The 19,902-nt window shown below is 37.2% G+C and overlaps 1 protein-coding gene across 1 annotated transcript in view; it reads left to right on the forward strand.

The window, feature by feature from the left end:
* The window catches only part of NHLRC2 (NHL repeat containing 2), a 59,584-nt gene that overhangs the window by 4,336 nt on the left and 35,346 nt on the right, over positions 1-19,902 (forward strand). The window contains exons 3-4 of the mRNA XM_039237636.1: positions 15,469-15,924; positions 17,651-17,772. Coding sequence (XP_039093567.1) covers positions 15,469-15,924; positions 17,651-17,772 — 578 coding nt within the window. The remainder of the gene's footprint in view (positions 1-15,468; positions 15,925-17,650; positions 17,773-19,902) is intronic.

Here is a 19,902-nt window from a genome sequence, read left to right on the forward strand (position 1 = left end):
TCTTAGTTTTTAAAAAAAGAGTGATTTAAAAAAATAAAAGAACTGATAGTTTGAAATCTTCATTGCAAGTAAAACCTCCCATGCTTACAAATTGTAATACATTGTATCTTGAAATTGCCAGTCAATGAGATTTATCAAGAACTCCAGCATTCCTGGTAACTAATTCATGTTTCTAAAATTTTATCTGTATTGATTTAAGAAATGAGTATCTCATTATCTACTAAGTTTTGGGTGTCTGTGTGTCTTGGTCAGACTCCTATAAATAAATATATTTATTGGACATGTAGTATGTGCAGGGTACTCTGCTAACTGAGGAAATATGCCACAGAGGTGAATAAAAAGCATTATGGAACCCGAGGAAAGGAGTAATTCAGTTTGCCTAGAAGCATCGGAAAAGATTTCTCAGGGGAAGAGACAGGCTGGAACTTGAAAACTGAGCAGGAGTACAGCTGAAAATGAAAAGGAAGCAGGAGGAAGCAACAGACAAACAAGCAGGGAGACCTGGAAAAGTAGGTTTCTTGGGGGAGAGGTAAATAATATCAGCGTGGCAAGATTGTAGGGCCTCCTGGGGAAGACGAAAGGAGAGGAAGGTACGTGAGGTTGGCCCAGTTGTGAAGGGTGGTGTTATTAAGAATGAAGAGCTTGTACTTTGTCTTCTACTGAAGATACTGAGATGTTTAAGGTTGTTTTTGGTTTGTTGGTTTGTTTGCTTAATACGAAGATGACAGTAAGATTTGTGTTTTAGAAAAGCGCTCCAGACTGGGTTAACAATCCCAGTGAACTGCTTCCATACTTAAGGTCATCCCTAGTAGACTGTGTTTGGTTAACTTAATTGGTTAATCCCACACCTGAAGCAAATTCAAGAACTTCTTGGCATGGATCCTTGTAACACTTTTACCAGTTTACCGGAAGCATCATTTTTATAGCACATTGTGACAAAAAAATAAAAACTATTTTTCCATACAAATACACTTCTGAAGAGTAAAATATGTGAAGTGGTCCGAACAATGTAATTTCAAAGAAATGTTCAGTGAGGTGCTATTTTATGAAAATTCCAGCAACTTAGAAATGTTTTTATATTGCTGAAAAGATACATTCAATTCCTATTCACAAAAGCAGGCATACCTAGAGATGATCACATAGAAGTTCAATAAGCTGTCACTAAATTAATTTGCTTTCTTACAGTGATGTGTCTTGTCTCATTACTATCTGCTCTGTTTCTGAACATGTTTGCGGCAATGCTAATAGTTCTTGAAGTGACATTCAGCAGCCTATTTTAAATTCCATGGAATAATCAGTTCATTTTATCAGTAAGCGAGAAATGTGCAGCTAAGTGAGGGAAGTGCTTATTAATTCAAAACCAGGCCAAAAAGGGTCCAAACTCATACCCAGCTTCTTCCTCTCTGAAACAGCTTTTAAAATCAAGTTTGTAACTGTGACCAGCCTCATTTTCCTAATAGCATGAGACATTATAAATGCCAGAGTCTAAAATAAAAGATATTTAATAGTAATCAATGGCTCTGACCTTCAGAGATTTAAAAATGTAGCTGTGCCCTGAGCTTGTTATTAATTCATAATCATTTAGCACATGGTTTATATTAAACTGACAGGTACCTCAGATGGTTTTTGGTTTTTTTGTTGTTTCTTTTTGTTTTTTCTGTTTCTACTTCAGAGTTTATAAAAATGTTTTTGCCTTTTTATGCTGAGTACATTAATGCTATGTTATTATGTAATACCCACAGATAGCCCAATGGCTATTGAGGAAAAGTACTCTTGTTTTATAAGTAAACATTTATTAGGGAAACTTGACATATTCTAAAATGTGATTCCTAGGGGTATGTTAATGTATAATTAAATCAGACTTAACAACCTAAATGCCAGAGTACCACCAGGTAAATGCTGGCATTCTCACTATGGAGGAGATGCTATTTTTCTGTTTTATACTTTATTAAAGATTAGAAGAATGTAGTTATAATTCCCTAATGAAACTAAACCTTTCCATGGGTCCGTATGTAATTTGTGTGTGAGGGTTCCCCAGACCTTCCCCGGGTTCAGTATTTCTTTAGGAGGACTCACTGCTCTAATTTATTAACAGCTAAAGGATACAAAGTGGAGGCAGCAAAGGGAAAAGGCGTTCACAAGAGGCTAAGTCCAGGGGAGACAAAACATAAGCTTCAGAGTCCTCTCTTAGTGGAGTCCTACAAGACAACTTAATTCCTAGCAAGGAGTTGTTATAGCACATTTGAGATGTTACCAGGGACTCTCATTAAAGACTCAGCAACCAGGGTTTTTCCTGGGAGCTGGCCAGATAAGCAGCTTCTGTCTGGTGGTGTGTACAAAAATTCTAGAGTCCCAGAAGGAAAGCAAGGGTTCAGCATAAACCATATTATTTGTACAAACGGTGTAGGCATAGTGAGCCCCTCTTCCCCGTTCCGAGAATCGCGGGGACCGTCCTGAAATCCAGGCACGAGCCAGCCTTATGAGCAGGCCTTCGGAAGAATCTCTGGCATACATGCCGTGTTAACTCGGAGCTGCACCCTACATTTTCTTTTCACAGCAGCACATATATTATTCTGTTTTTAAATAGTTAAAGTATGATGAAAATATCTGTCACTTTATTGGTCAGGTTAGGATGTTTCAGGATAGACAAAGGATAATGTCAGTTTTTGAAATTCTAAAAAATTTTTCAAAGTTGCTTTGGCTCTGTGCTTTAATGTTCAGTGATTTTGATCTTTTCAGTTCATGGTTCATCTCTCTTAGGATGAGACCTAAAATCCTACTTCTCCACACCCGCCTCTCCCCTCAGAGTGCTCTAGCCTCCTTCTGTTCCTCAGTGTCCCTGTTCCTCTTGCCTTAAGGCCCTGACACCTAGCGTTCATTTTGCTTGGAATAATGTTATTCTTTCTTGCCCAGTGAAGTGTTATACTTGTGTTCTAGATCTCAAAATGTCTCCATTTACAAGTTTGTAATGTGGAAAACTCAACAGTTTTCAATCTTCACATTTAACTGGACAATGTGTGTGATTAAAATATACTTTCTACTATGTAATATATAATGTATGTATTACTATGTATAATTATAATCTACTACAATTCTGTATATCTGGATCTCTGAAAAGACCTTTGAAACTTTTAAAGTGATTTTTTGAAGTTATTTTATTACTAATATTTTAGAAGCAGTTATTTTTATACAGCTTTTCCTTCCCTCCTCCCTCCTTCTCGTCTCTCCTCCTCCCTTCTCCCTCTCCCTTCTTTTCCTTCCATTATTTATTAAAATGGAGTAGCTTTGATCCCTGTGCTGGCAAATTATTCATAAAGTGAAGAATCTCTGACATTGTATTTTTTAATGTGTACAATTAAAGCAAAATATTTTAAGAATCTCTATACTTTAAGGTTATTGACACTGAAAAAATAGGCATTATTATTTGGCAGTTTTCTTTGTAGATTAATATAGATATTCTATTTAGATAATATAATATGGTTTATATATTGTATAAATATATAGATTTCTTTAGTATTTATGGCCTGTCTATTCATTATTTTATTTTCTACTGAGTACCATGCTAGTGAATAATAAAACATGCATGGTCCCTAAATAATTAACAGGAATTACTGTCTAACAAGGGCAAGACTTATAATCAAATACTCACAACTATTTGTATAATTTCTGATTAGTACTAAAAAGGAAAATTACAGGGTGCTATGAAAACAAATAATGGGGTTTAATCTGGAAGAATTAAAGAAACCTTTCTTGAGTGAAAATTAAGCTTGAGATGTATAAGAAAAGTATGGTTTTGCTAGGTGATAAAGGATGAAGAACATTGCAGGCCAAAGGAGGATTGTGTGTTAAGGCATTAAAGCAAGAGGAATAATGATATTCTGGAGGAACTGAAGAAAGTCCAGGTTGCTTTAACACCCTGAGGGGAAGGGGAGAAGGGCATGGAGAACATGCTGGGGAGATGAGATTTGGTTTTTACAAAAGGAACAATGGCAGATTTTTCTGGAAGAGGGTGACAGGATGAGATTTGTGTTTAAGATCAGTCCTACTCCTGGGGTGCCTGGGTGGCTCAGTCAGTTAAGTTGTCCGACTTCAGCTCAGGTCATGATCTCAGTTTGTGGGTTCAAGCCCCATGTCAGGTTCTGTGCTGACAGCTCAGAACTTGGAGCCTGCTTTGGATTCTGTCTCTCTCTCTGCCCCTTCCCTGCTAGTGCTCGCTCGCTCTCTGTCTCTCGCTCGCTCTCTGTCTCTCGCTCGCTCTCTGTCTCTCGCTCGCTCTCTGTCTCTCGCTCGCACTCTCTCTCGCTCGCACTCTGTCTCTCTCAAAATTAAATACACACAAAAAAAAAAAACCCGTCCCATTTCTGGTTAGGTAACTAGTGGACAAGACTGGATGTGAGAGATCTGTGACAAGGCTGTTGTGCTTCCTGTGAGACATGATAACAACTTGAAACTAGTTATAGAGGGATAAGATTAATAAGATTTCATCATGGATTAAATACGGGTGATGAGAGAGGGCTCTTTGGTATAACAGAGATATCCTAGGTAGGCTTTTGGCTTGTATAATTGGACAAATTGGACAGATGATGGTGCCATTCAGTGAAAGGAAACTATAGAAAGGAGAAGGTTGGAGGGGAAAGTCATGAGTTTGGTGTAAATTACCTTTGAGACTTGCACTTCATTATCCATAGGATTTCCATTGCTCCTGAGGATAACAACCTAGATTCTTTAAATCCCTCGCTCCCCTTCATTCCCTGCCCTAGTCACCCTGTTTTATGTGTGTTTTCTCTCCATGAATCTCCTTCATTGCTCTCTTCACTTAGTTAACACCTTCTCCTGGTTCACATCTCCCTTTAACTTTCACTTCTTCAAAGAAGTGTTGGGTATATTGATCAGTGGGAACAGATGAGATGTATGTATATTTTGATACATAGTATGCATATATATATATATTACACTTGTAAAATACAGAGAGAAAAGACTCATGGATTCTTAATTCATTGGGTTCTAAATCATTATTTAGATACTCATATTGTCCCTGTTGGATGAATGGAATCCTCTCCAAGCTGTCACCTGTGTCCTTTTGACCTGTCCTTATTATCTGAGCACTTCCTTACTTGTTACTACAAAGTATTTAAAGGTTCCTGTTATACTTTCCCAGTCCCTTCCCTGAATCAGCCGTTTCTCCAAGGACCTCTCTCTGATTCTGTTTAGTATTGAATATTGGGAATGGGTTTGAGAAACCAAGATCTAGGTACAGCCTATACCCATTGCTACTGGGGTGGCTTTTCTTCTAGTCCCTCCCAACTAGTTAAAAAATTACTTATATTAGTCCTTCCCACTCCCCATGAGGTTATGTTATTCATTTTAAGTACAGCTAGATTCATTTGTTTTTGTTTGTATTTTTAGTTGATTATATTTGTTTTTGAGGATGTAAAATTTTAGCATGGTCCTAAATGTCAGGAAGTCAGGAAGTATAGTTCCATCTACCACCTCTTCTGCCTGTTTCTATTTTCCCATTCTTTTCATCCCATTCCTCCATTCTTTCTATTTTTTTCATTTCCTCTTTAAAAAAAAACACTGGAGCACCTGGGCGGCTCAGTCAGTTAAGCAACCTACTTTTGGTTTCGGCTCAGGTCATGATCTCATGGCTTGTGAGTTTGAGCCCTGCGTTGGGCTCTGTACTGACAGCTCAAAGCCTGGAGCCTGATTTGGAGTCTGTGTCTCCCTTTTTCTCTGCCCTCCCCTGCTCATGCTCTGTTTCCCTCTCTCAAAAATAAATTAACATTTAAAAAAATTAAAAATACTAACAGTGACCTACTCTAGATGTTTTTGAGTGTTTTGCTATTTTAATGTAACAGTTTATCCTGGCAACCACTCTATATAGAGAATTTCTTGATTATTTTATAGCTACATAGCACTCCATTTTGTGTGTGTGGGTATGTGTGTACTATGTGTCCGTGTACACCAAAATTTATTCACTCACTGTCCTGTCCTATGTATTGGCCCTTAGGCTGTTTCCAGTATTTAGCCATTACAGTGAATAACCTCGTGGTATGTTTTTGTATTGCTGGTGGCATATCTTAAGGGTAAATTTCTAGTAGTGGGTTTTCTGGGTCAAAGTTAAAGGCGTATAGTATAGGTTTGTTGGGGATTGCCAAATTGTGCTCCAGGAGGGTTGTACTAGTTTGTGTTCCTAATAGACTGTGAGGGTGCCTCTTTTCCCTCAGTAACATGTTGCTCCAGTAACATGTATTGACATGCCTTTTTTTTTTTAAATATAATTTATTGTCAAGTTAGCTGACATACCATGCATACAGTGTGCTCTTGGCTTCGGGAGTAGATTCCCATGATTCATTGCTTACATACAATACCCAGTGCTCATTCCAACAAATGCCCTCCTCAGTGCTTATCACCCATTTTCCCTGCTCCCTGGCTCCCCACCCCCATTAACCCTCAGTTTGTTCTCTGCATTAGAGTCTCTTATGGTTTGCCTCCCTCTCTGTTTGAAACTATTTTTCTCCCTTCCCTTTCCCCATGGTCTTCTGTTAAGTTTCTGAACTTCCACATATGAGCGAAAACATGATACCTGTCTTTCTCTGACTGATTTATTTCACTTAGCATAATACCTTCCAGTTCCATCCACATTGTTGCAAATGACAAGATTTCATTCATTGCCGAGTAGTATTCCAGAGTGTGTGTGTGTGTGTGTGTACCACGTCTTCTTTGTTCATCAGTTGATGGACATTTGGGTTCTTTCCATAATTTGGCTATTGTTGATAGCACTGCTGTAAACATTGGGGTATATGTATCCCTATGAATCAGCACTCCTGTATACTTTGGATATATTCCTAGTAATGCTGTTGCTGGGTCATAGGGTAATTCTATTTTTAATATTTTGAGGAACCTCCACTCTGTTTTCCAGAGTAGCTTCACCAGTTTGCATTCCCACCAACAGTGCAAGAGGGTTCCCATTTCTTCACATCCTCACCAACATCTGTTGTTTCTTGAGTTAATTTTAGCCACTCCTACCAGTGTGAGGTGGTATCTCAATGTGGTTTTGATTTGTATTTTCCTGATGATAATCAACATTGAGCATCTTTTCATGTCTGTTGGCCATCTTGTGTCTTCTTTGGAAAAATCTCTATTCATGTCTTCTGTCCATTTCTTCACTGGATTATTTGTTTTGCAGGTGTTGAGTTTGGTAAGTTCTTTACAGATTTTAGATACTAACCCTTTATCCAACATGTCATTAGCAAATATCTTCTCCCATTCCATCAGTTGCCTTTTAGTTTTGTTGATTGTTTCCTTTACTGTGCAGAAGCTTTTTATCTTGATGAGGTCTCAATAGTTGATTTTTGCTTTTATTTCCCGTGACTTTGGAGATGTGTTGAGTAAGAAGTAGCTGCAGCTGAGGTAAAAGAGGTTGTTGCCTGTTTTCCCTCTAGGGTTTTGATAGTTTCCTGTTTCACATTTTGTTCTTTCATCTATTTTGAGTTTATTTTTGTGTATGGTTGACGCACTTTTTAAATTTTGTACTGATCTAATAGGGAAAAGATGGTATCTTTGTATAGTTTTATTTGTTTTTTAAGTAAACTCTATACCCAACTTGGATGATCCCAAAATCAAGAGTTGGATGCTTTACTGACTGAGCCAGCCAGGTACCCCTTGATGTAGTTTTAAATTATATCTTAGAATGTGTTTGAAAATCTTTTCTTGTATTTGTGGCTGTTTATTGTAAGTGGGGTTTTGTCTACCATTATATACTCCCAACTGGTTATTGTATAGGTATATAAAAGCTACTGGTTTTTATCTGTTAATTTTGTATTTTTTGTTGTTAATTTTTTGTTCTACTTCCTAAATCTCTTATTTTCTGGTTTAGTTTTGTAATTGATTTTCTGTGGTTTCCGTAACATGCTATATTATTTTCCAAAGAAAATTTTCAAATCTTATGTTTATATTTGGCCAAAAGCCCCCTCCCAATTCATTATTTTATAGTAGTAGACAGTGGGCATCTTTGCCTTATTCTTTAACTTATTTGGAAATACTTCTTATTTTTCTCCATTAAGTAAAGGGCTGGTTTTAGGATTTGGTTATATTTTATTTAATCAGTTAACAAAGTATTGAGGGACAAAATTTAAGTAAATTATTATCTCAATATACTTGATGTTAAAAACAAAAATCTCTCTTATTTCTGGTTTTGGAGGAGAATGGAGGCCACCTAAGACAGAGAATATCATGCCTTTCAAATTACCTATAAGTTGAGAAATAAACTGAATTCCAATAAAGGACCTCCTGCTGCAAGCCTACAGGTGCTGGAACAGGGATGGGGGGTCTTAAAAGACTCCATGGAAAAAGAGACTCAATGAAAAAAAATGGTTTAGAGGTCTTGGGCTAAGCACAGAATAACCCCTTTACCAGTAGAAAGAGAAACTCTAACACTAAGTGTGAAATACTGAACATCTGTCTGGATCATAGCACCAGCTCTTGAAAGAGTATGGGACTAAGAACAGAAGCCTCAGAGAAGGATTGCTTCTTGAGGGGAATCCAGTTTAGAGATATGGTTTCCCTTGAAGATCATCTACTTAAAAAAAAAAAAAAAAGGAAAAGTTAAGGATCTTGCAGGAAAGAAAAGAGAAAATACACATCAACCCCGCCTTACAACAATGCTATCCAAAAATGAAACTGCACAGAAAAAAGGAACTGTCAAAAAATGGATGGGAATATTAAAAAACAGATCACATCCAGCTGAAAATGTAATTTAGAGTTGAAGTGCTGATGAACATTCTTACTTAAAAATAATCACAAAATTTACAAAGATTGTAAGTCCTCCATATTGAATTACATATCCTCAAACAGCATTTAAGAATAATTAAAAAGGATTTTGAATCAAATTCAAAAACTAAGAATGAAAATGCCCCCCCCCCATAAGAGGTAAGGAGTGTTGAATTCAGAAAAGAAATAGAAGAAAAAAGTCCAAATTATTTTAGAAATGAAGACTAATTACAAGGGGCCTAAGGGGTAGTAAATTTATATAAAAATGTAATCAGGGGCATTGGAGTGAAGCAGGGGAGAAGAACAAACTTAAGAAAATGAAAATAAGCTAAAGAAAGAAGTAAAAATAGAGGAAATGATTGAAATGAAAGACAAGCAGAAGAGATCCAACTTAAGGCTACTTGGAGACTGAAGAAAAGTCAATCAAAACAACTGACCAAAGCTAACATGTAAAAGTAGAATCCAAGAAAATGCTCTGGAAATAAAAGAAACTTTGAATCTACATATTGAAAGGTACTATCAGATACCGGGGAAAATTGACACAGAACAGCCCAAGAAGTATCTTACTTTAAGCTATTACATTTTAAATATGTTTAAAAAATATCTTCAGGCCTCCAGGAAACACAGTGACTTTCAAAAGCATGGAAATTAGGACAGACTTTACATGAATAACACACAAAGCAAGGCAACAGTACATTTTCTTTTTAAAAAAATATTTATTTTTGAGAGAGAGAGACAGAGACAGACATGAGTGCGAGTAGGGGAGGAGCAGAGGGAGAGGGAGACCTAGAATATGAAGCAGGCTCCAGGCTCTGAGCTGTGAAATCATGATCTGAGCTGAAGTCAGACGCTTAAACGACTGAGCCACCCAGGCGTCCCAATAGTACATTTTCAAGAAGCTTACATAAAGAAAGTACAAACCAAGGATATTCTATCTAACCAGCTGTCTTTGAAGGGTCTATCAGGGTTGTAGAAAACTAGTTTTGAATATCCAGGAACTCGGAGAATCACCTGTGAATGGATGCACCTATGAATCTGCTTTCTGGTGAATCTCCTTGAGAAATGTCATCTTCTAACCAGGGGTGACTAAAGGAACTGCCAGATGGATGGATAAAGATTTCATACACATATTCATAAAGCTAAGACCAAAATGGGGAGGTACAGTTTTGGGGTGTTAAGGTTTTATTAGAGAAGCAGAATCACTAGCAGTGAACAGAAATAATAAAGGGTTTATTATAGGTACTTGCCCTTGCATAGTTTTGGGAGCTGCTTATCCAGTCTGCATGTGACTGTTACTTGTGTGTCTGGTGCCTCAACTTGAAGTCAGGCAGGTTAGGCAGTTGAAAAGGAAAGATGGATACGAAGTAAAGGAGAGCAAGCTCAGCATAAACTGGAACCCATGTAAGCTTCCAACCTAATTAGTGGGGTGGCCATCAGAATAAGTGGGTGTCCTTCGTTGTGGAGCTAAACACTCATCTGATCCAAGAGTTGGAGAAGCTGAGGGCAGGGGGAGATCTCTGGCAGTGGCTGTGGTACAGCTGTGGGGCCTAGCTCCTGTCCCACAGCCCACCAGCAAGGTGAGCCCGCAGGTGAGCGACCACGGCATGGAATGCAAGAGCACCTGCCGCCCTGCACCATCTTCCAAGCAGGAGAATACAGCTGCTGCTGCCTCTACACCTTCCCGTTTGCTCACACGGTGTCTCGTACAGTACGGGGTAGCTCAGAACCAGTCAGGGACTAGGATGCTGGAACATACTTCCACTGTAGCCAAAGTGACAAAATATAAATCTGCCACCGTGGGTAGAAGAATATAAAATCCTATTCTGACAAAAGTCGAAAGAATACAACTAATGAAAACTAGTCATTACTGTATAAGTAGTAGGTAGGAATTAAATGATGCCATTTAAGAATGATTGGCCAGATAATTAAAGGTTATGAAAAATGGGAATTAATACTTTTATAACATGATAAAAAGTATTAATACAAAGGTAACCCTGGAATAAAAATACGCACCTTCCTAAAATCCAAAGAAATTTTTTTGTAATTTTTTTAATGTTTATTTTTGAGAGAGAGAGACAGAGTGTGAGCGGAGGAGGGACAGAGGAGAGGGAAACACAGAATCTGAAGCAGGAGCCTGAAGTGGGGCTCGAACTCAGGTACCGTGAGATCATGACCTGAGCCGAAATTGGAAGCTTAACTTGCTGAGCCACCCAGGTACACCCCCCCCAATTTTTTTTGAGTTAAGCCCATTCATATTTACTTATTATCATGCATGATCATTGTATGCATTAGGTTAGTTATTTATTGTGTTTCTTCACACAATGTATTTTCTTTGCTATTTTACTAACTGCTTTAGTTAGAAAAACTTGTATTTTATTATCTTTGTACTTATAACTTTATTTTTTTCATGTTTTTTTTTTTTTATTTTAAAATTTTTTTTTTTTTTTTTTAAAATTTTTTTTTTTTTTTTTTTAATGTTTTATTTATTTCTAGGAGAGAGAGAGACAGCGTGAGCAGGGGAGGGTCAGAGAGAGAGGGAGTCACAGATTGAAAGGCTCCAGGCTCTGAGCTGGCAGTCAGCACAGAGCCCGACGCGGGGCTCGAACCCACAAACCACGGGATCATGACCTAAGCGAAAGTCGGACGCTTAACCGACTAAGCCACCCAGGCGCCCCATTTTTTTCATGTTTTTATTTATTTTTGAGAGAGAGCATGAGCAGAAGGTGGGGGCAGAGAGAAGGGGACAGAGGATCCAAAGGGGCTTTTTGTTGACAGCAAAGAGCGCAGTGTGGGGCTCAAACTCATGAAAATTGAGATCATGACCCGAGCCAAAGTTGGACGCTTAACCAATTGAGCCACCCAGGCATCCTTGTACTTCTAACTTAAAATAAACAACAGCAGCATTCATTGAGCTATTATAGTATACTAGGTACTATGCTAAATACCTTAATTGGATTATCTCTTAATCCTAAAAACTGACCTATGAGGCAGTTACTATTTTCCAAATTTTACAAATATAAAAACTGATGCCCAGAGAGATTAAGTAACTTGCCCAAAGCAATTCAGCAAGTGGTAAAGCCAGAATTTGATTATAGGGAGCCTGACTCCAGAGCTCATGCTATTTTTTTAAAGAACTTTATTGTGGCATAATTGACACAAAGTAAATTGCACATATTTTAAGTGTATAATTTTTCCCACTTGTCCCTACCACCCTTCTTCCCAGTCCCTAAGTAACCATCAATCACTGGGTTGGTTTTGTGTATTTTCTTTTAAAAATGTTTGTGAGGTTATTTTTTAATCTTTGGTTTTCCGAGTTTATGATGTGTCTTAACATGATTTTCTTTTAATGTATCCTGTTTAGATTGAATTTCTTGAATTCAGTAAATTTATTTTATTTTTTAAATTTAAATTTTATTTAGTTAACATGCAGTGCAGAAACTTTTGGGAGGAGAATTCAGTGGTTTGTCATTTGCATATAACACCCAATGCTCATCACAACTAAGGCCTTCCTTAATACCCATCCCCCATCTGCCCACCCACATCCCTCCATCAACCCTCAGCTTGTTCCCTATTGTTAAGAGTCTCTTGTGGTTTGTTTCCCTTTCTTTTTTTCCACCCTTCCCATATGTTCATCTGTTTTGTTTCCACATGAGTGAAGTCATGTAGTATTTGTCTTTCTTTGATTGACTTATTTCACTTAACAATACATTCTAGTTCCATCCATATTATAAATCGCAAGACTTTATTCTTTTTGATAGCTGAGTAATATTCCATTGTACGTAAATACATCTTTATCCATTTATCAGTTGATGGGCTTTTGGGCTCCCTCCATAGTTTGGCTATTGTTGATAATGCTGCTGTAAACATTGGGGTGCATGTACCATTTGAATCTGTATTTATGTATCCTTTGGGTAGATACCTAATAGTGCAATTGCTGGATCATAGGGTAGTTCTGTTTTTAGTTTTTTGAGGAACCTCCATATTGTTCTCCAGAGTGGCTGTACCAGTTTTGCGTTCCCACCAACAGTGCAAGAGAGTTCCCCTTTCTCCATCCACATCCTCACCAACACCTGTTGTTTCTTGTGTTGTTAATTTTAGCCATTCTGGCAGTTGTGAGGTGGTTATCTCATCGTGGTTTTGATTTGTATTTCTCTGACGATGAGTGATGTTGAGCATCTTTTCATGTTAGCCCTCTGGATGTCTTCTTTGGAAAAGTGTCTATTCATGACTTCTGCCCATTTCTTAACTCAGTTGTTTGTTTTTGTGGTTTGATAAGTTCTTTATAGATTTTGGGTACTAACCATTTATCAGATGTGTCATTTGCAAAGAAATATCTTCTCCCATTCTTTAAGCTGCCTTTTAATTTTGTTGATTGCTTACTTTGCTGTGCAGAAGCTTTTGATCAAGTCCAATAGTTCATGTTTGTTTTTGTTTCCCTTGCCTTTGGTGACGTGTCTAGTAAGAAGTTGCCCTGGCTGAGGTCAGAGAGGTTCCTGCCTGTGTTCTCTAGGATTTTGATGGTTTCCTATCTGACATTTAGGTCTTTCATCCATTTTGAATTTATTATTGTGTGTGGTGTCAGAAAGTGGTCCCGTTTCATTTTTCTGCATGTTGCTGTCCAGTTTTCCCAGCACCATTTGTTGAAGAGAATTTTTTCCTTTGGATATTCTTTCCTGCTTTGTCAAAGAGTAGTTGGTCACATAGTTGTGCGTTCATTTCTGGGTTTTCTGTAAATTTGTATCTTCAGATGAATTTTGGAAGTTTTGGCATTATTCAGATATTTTTTCTGTCCTGATCTTTTTGTCCCCTCCTGTGATTCAAAATCCATATACATTAGATCATTTAAAACTCTTCCACAGGTCCCCGAGGGTTTGTTCATTTTTGTTCTTCATCTTCTTTCTTTATGCCCCTTAGATTGGATAATTTCCCGTTGAGGTATTTTTAGGTTTACTGACTCTTCTCTGTCATCTCTTTTTTGCCATTGAGCTCATTCAGTGAATTATTTTAAATACGGTATTTTTGAGTTCTAAAATTTTCATTTAGTTTTTTTCTATTTTCTATTTCTATTTTCTGTTCTATCTTCTATTTTTTCATTCATATCAAGTGTGTTTTTCTTTTTAAATCTTTTTTTTTTTTTTTCTTTTTGAGAGAGAGGGAGTGAGAGTCGGGGAGAGCAGCAGAGGGGGAAAGAGAGAATATCTTAAGCACACTCCACACTCAGCTCAGAGCCTGACTCGGGGCTCAGTCCCATGACCCTGGGGATCCTGACCTGAGCTGAGATCAAGAGTCGGACACTCAACCAACTGAGCCACCCAGGTGCCCCTCAAGTATGTTTTTCTTTCCCTCACAGAGCATAGTTAGAGTTCCTTTACTGTCCTTTGTCTGCTAATTCAAACTTCTGCTTCATTTTGGAGCTGGTGTCTGTCAGTTGTTTTTGTAGGCATTCACCTTTGTTGGTGCAAACTCAGAGTTCCATCCCTTCTTCCATCAGCTCCATGTCTCCTTTCACCAGCCCAGCAGTCCACATCTTGGTTCTTTAAGCTTGTGCTGTGCTGTTGTAAGGCTGCCTCACATGGGTATAGTATGTGTATAGACTTGTCAGTGTTCATTCTCAAAAATGGGGAGTCCCCTTCTCCAGTTCTCTTCCCCTTGATGTTTCCCCCACACTCTCCAGTTTTCCTGCCTCCTTAGGCCAGAAAGGGGTTTCCCCAGTCTTAGCCACCTGTGTTGCTCCCAAACTGGGGTCCACCTTCAACGCAAAGTTGTGAAGCGAAGATAAAACTGGAAACTCCCCTTCAAGGTTTGCTTTTCCAAGTTTTGAAACTCACCCCTCCCCCAACAATCTACCTGCTTTTGTTTACTTTTCTCTGTCCTCAAGCAGGGGTGAGGGGTATATGTACATGTGTGATGTCCGTGTTTTTGTTAGGAGTTAATAGTTGCAAATGGAAGGATGGTCCGTTAGGAAATTATACCTCCCAATTTTGTATGGTTTAATTTCTTCTTCGTGATGAATGTGCATAGTTTTTGATGAGTGTGTTGGGAGATTGTAACTTACACAGCCATTATTACCTCTGTAATCAGTATTGAGTTTTTTCTCTGAATCCAGCTGAACACTTTTTCCTTTTTTTTTTCTTTTTTTGTCTACTATCTACAATTAAGGCTTGTTCTAAGAACCCACGTAATAGGAATTTTAAAGAAATCAAAGACCTTAATATTATAGAAACATCTTGCTTATATTCGTTCTGTTAATCTGTAATGCGGAAAGGCAAGAAAAATCTAGAAGGATAATGTGACAATAAATACTAACAAAAAGCAGCCATGGATAGTCACTATGAATTTCCAAGGGGCTTTTATAATAGGTGGAGAAAAAAATAACAGCATTTCAATATCTTTATAAGAAATTAACGTGTTTTTTAAATTTTTTCTAAAGGACACAAAGAGGTTTAATCCTGAAATAGCCACATTATTTTGATCATATGTATTTTTATGTAGTTGTCAAGAAAGTCATGATATTTGAGCGTTAATTTTTTTATACATGTGTTTAAATGCAGTTGAAGACACTTTCAGTTCTGCCTTTTTTTTTTTTTTTTTTAAATCTCTGGACTGTTTATTAATGACCCATAGTCTAATTGTGTAGATGGTGACATTCAGACTCAAATACTTCATAATGTTTAACGTACAATTTTTCCCATTTAGATGGTCTTCTGATTGTTGGTGTTCACTCGGCTAAGTTTCCAAATGAAAAAGTCCTGGATAACGTTAAGAGCGCCGTTCTTCGATACAACATCACCCACCCTGTGGTTAATGATGCAGATGCCAGCCTGTGGCAAGAATTAGAAGTCTCCTGCTGGCCAACTTTGGTCATAGTTGGACCTCGTGGAAATATGTTATTTTCTTTGATTGGAGAGGGACAAAAAGATAAATTATTTTTATATACTTCAATAGCTTTAAAGTATTATAAAGACAGGGGACAGATCAGAAATAATAAAATTGAAATAAAACTCTATAAAGATTCTTTGCCACCTTCACCATTGCTGTTTCCTGGCAAAGTAACAGTAGACCATGTTTCTAATAGATTGGTAATAGCAGACACTGGACATCACAGAATTTTGGTCGTCTGGAAGAATGGACAAATTCAGTACAGCATTGGAGGTAAAATTTGCTTCTAATTATGATATGTAATATATTTTACAGTAAAACTCAAGGAAATGTATTGAAATATATCTCCCTGGTTTTAGATCTAAAATGGGCTCAGGGGCGCCTGGGTGGCTTAGTCGGTTAAGTGTCTGAGTTTCACTTGGGTCATGATCTCGCGGTCCATGGGTTCGAGCCCCGCATCGGGCTCTGTGCTGACTGCCGGCTCGGAGCCTGGAGCCTGTTTCAGTCTGTGACTCCCTCTCTCTCTGACCCTCCCCTGCTCACACTGTCTCCCTCTCTCTCTCCTAGAAATAGATAAAACATTAAAAAAAAAAAATTTTTTTTTAAATGGGCTCAGTACATCTACATAGTTAATAAAGTCTGTTTAGTACATTGCTATTAATCCTGCTTATCCAGGCTGAATTGACATCTAATAACATAACAAAGAAACAGAATTCATCTCTTTGCAATCCTGCTTTAGTCCATAAAGTAGGGGTATCTGCATTCCTAATGCAAATAAAGGAGTCGTCTTCTTAAGCCCTGGTGCTATTCTTAGTATTCCTAGATATTGTTTCCTTAGCTCTTTAATTTTTCACATTTCTTCTTTTTCATTTTTGTTAGAGTTCTGTATTTTGTGTTTCTTTTGTTTGGGCAACTTGGTGTTTGAGTTTAAGACAGTACTGCTAAGAACTGTTGCTCAAAAATTATCTGTTATAGTAGATACAATTTAAATGGTTAAAAGGTTTTTAATTTTATAATTTTCAAAATAATGTAAATGAATATTCTCCTTTGTTAAACAGAGACACCAGCAGGAAGCTACCTTTCCCAAACATGGTTTTAGGAATAATGTTATCTTGTGATAAATTAATAATTTTTCTATAGTAGTTTTTTAGAAGACTTATGTGGTCAGACACACTTAGGAAATACTGGTTAGTTGTGGTTTAACAGATTTTTTTTTAACTTTATTTATTTTGAGAGAGAGAGCACAAGCAGGGGAGGGGCAGAGAGAGGAAGAGAGAGAGAGAAAGAGAGAGAATTCCAAGCAGTCTCTGTGTTGTCAGTGCGAAGCCCGATGTCGGGTATGAACTCAGAAACTGTAATAACATGAGCTGAGCCGAAGTTGGATGCTGAACTGACTGAGCCACCCAGGCACCCCTAAACTAATTTTCTTAATGTTTATTTATTTTAGAGAGAGGGCATGTGTGAGCAGGTGAGGGTTAGAGAGAGAGGGAGACAGAAGATCTGAAGCAGTCTCCAAGCTATAAGCTCAAAGCCTACGTGGAGCTCAGGCCCACAAACCATGAGATGATGACCTGGGCCAGAGTTAGATGCTTAACTGACTGAGCCACCAAGCACCCAATAAATAAATAAACTTGAAAAAAATAATAAAAAAATAGAAATATCCTCTTCTGATATATGCTACTAAAGTGCACTAGTGACCATTATCCAGTAAGCCCTGTCAATAGCAAAACCTACTCTCGAGAAAAATAGATCTTTGGAAACACTAGTTTTTAGGTAAAAGTATCATACTATTTATATTAAAATCCAGGCTCTAAATACTGTTTGTTTATTTATTTAGGTTTGATTTACATATGTTTAAAAAATAATTACCATGATAGATTCAGCTTGTATCCATCTTCCTATATAGATAAAAAGAAAGGAAAAACAATGGGGGGGGGGGTTAATTTGAGATAACTTTTTAAGAAGAAAAAAATTGTCTTGTGGCTGTCTTGTCTTTTAGGACCCAACCCTGGAAGAAAAGATGGAATATTTTCAGAGTCAACTTTTAATTCACCACAGGGTGTAGCCATAAGGAATAATATCATATATGTGGCAGATACTGAAAACCACCTTATAAGAAAGGTAATTTTCAATTTAAAATGAAGTTTTAATACTGCTATTAGAAAAACTAGTATTGCTGCTTTAAATATTTGAAATGAGAGGATAATGCTAAAACACCGCAGGTCCTCTTAATTCAGCTTTTTTCAGAGGTACTTGTTTTAGTTGTTTTCTTAGTGGTCTTACTTTTCTGTGTATCAGTCTGTAGTTTTCACAGAAGATTAACCATCAGTCATGTCTTGTTGTTGTTGTTGATCCTTTTGTTTCAATGTCCCTAATCACCTCCTTGCGAAATATTTCCCTAACCACTGTTTACAGAGCAGTGCTTTGTCCTTTTTTCAGTTAAATTTTCTCAAACCTAGAAGAAAGATCCTACCACTCCCACCTCTCTTCACGTTTTATGCTTTGTTTGGAAATACGCATAAAGAAGTCAATCTTAAAATTTGTTTTATTTCATTATAAAAGTTATATATGGTCTTGTTTAAAAAAATGAATTCGTACAGAAAGGTAAAAAAGGCTCATATCATCTATTTTAGCTTCCCCATTGTTAAAATTTTTGTCTTTTCAGTGATTTTCTGCCTTATACAAATAAATTGGTATTTAAAACTATCTCTAGGGATGCCTGGGTGTTTCAGTCCCCTGAGTGTCCAACTCTTGATTTCTGTTCAGGTCATGATCCTGATGTTGTGAGATCAAGCCTCATGTTGGGCCCAGTGCTGAGCAAGGAGACTGCTTAAGATTCTTCCCCACCCCCGGCCCCCCATCTCACTGCCCCTCCCCCCTTCATGCTCGCTCTCTCTCTCTCTCTCTCTCTCTCTCTCTCTCTCTTTAAAAATTAAAAAAAAGTAAATAAAAGACTGTCTCTAGAAAATCTTTTTTAAATAAATGAATCGTATACATACATAATCTTCTACAGTTTTTTTTTTTAATTTTTGTTTTAGAGAGTGTGAGTGGGAAAGAGGGAGAGAGGCAGGGAGAGAAAGGGAAATTTAAGCAGGCTCCATGTTCAGCACGCAGCCCAACACAGGGCTTGATCCCACAACCCTGAGCTCATGACCTGAACTGAAATCAAGAGTCCAACACTCAACCAACTGAGCCACCCAGGCGCCCCTCTTCGCAGTTTACTTAAATTTGTGTTCCATATTAATCATATGAATGATATGACTGCATAGTATCCCATTATAGAAGTACTTAGTTATTTTAAACATTTCATATAAATGAATATTTTGGCTATAATCCATTGGTCTTTAAGTTGATGTCTATTTAGGAAATAAGTAACTAAGTTCATTTGACCCATCCTGTGTAAACACATTGTTTCACATACTTCCTTGCTTTTCTCACTTTTTCTCCCTTTTGATATTTGTGCCCATTTGACAATATTATCACCTCATATAATAGGAAAAAACATGGATGGAACCTGTAATACCATTGCAAGGTAAATTTCCATGAGGGGATGAAAATTGATTTTACTGCTCAAATTTTAAGTACCTAGAACAAGGTCTGGCCCATAGTAAGTGTTCAATAGATATTTGTTGAATGCATTTTTGAGCAAATAACATATTTAATGAAGCATTTTCTGATGTATATTTCTTTTAATTTGAAAAAATGTTATGTGAGGCAAGGATTTTGTGGATTTGCAAATTAAAGCAGATTTATTCTTTGAAAGTCTTGGAGACTTTGTTCTTAGAGACGTTAATACGTTAATATATTGTGAATACATTAGTGGGAGGATATCTGTGAAGTATTTCTAAATTTATTTGACCAGGAAGGCTTTTTTAGGTAGACCTTTTCATAGGACTCATGATTTCATGGTATGTCTTGATTTCCCACTTTAGGAAAAAGTGATTTTCTATCATTACCAAGTCCTTAAAGGTCAATGTCTTTTCAGGGTTGTATGTTTGTATAATTCATTGTAATGTCCCAGATATCTGACAAGGTGTTGAAGTTGTAAGGTACTTAGCCCACAACATTCAGGGTGTATTTGTCTTTTTAAAATTCTGTGTTCTTTCTCTTGCCTTCGAACTTAATGAGTTTTGGAATATTCACTGTGTTTCAAATATTTTTTAAGCAGCATAATCACAACAAATTCATGTCACATGAAGTTATTTTAAAAAATTTTTTTATAGTTTTTTTTTTTTTTTTGAGACAGAGACA

The sequence above is a fragment of the Hyaena hyaena genome, unplaced genomic scaffold (assembly GCF_003009895.1).
Source record: "Hyaena hyaena isolate Hyena2069 unplaced genomic scaffold, ASM300989v1 scaffold_128, whole genome shotgun sequence".
NCBI classification, from domain to species: domain Eukaryota; kingdom Metazoa; phylum Chordata; class Mammalia; order Carnivora; family Hyaenidae; genus Hyaena; species Hyaena hyaena.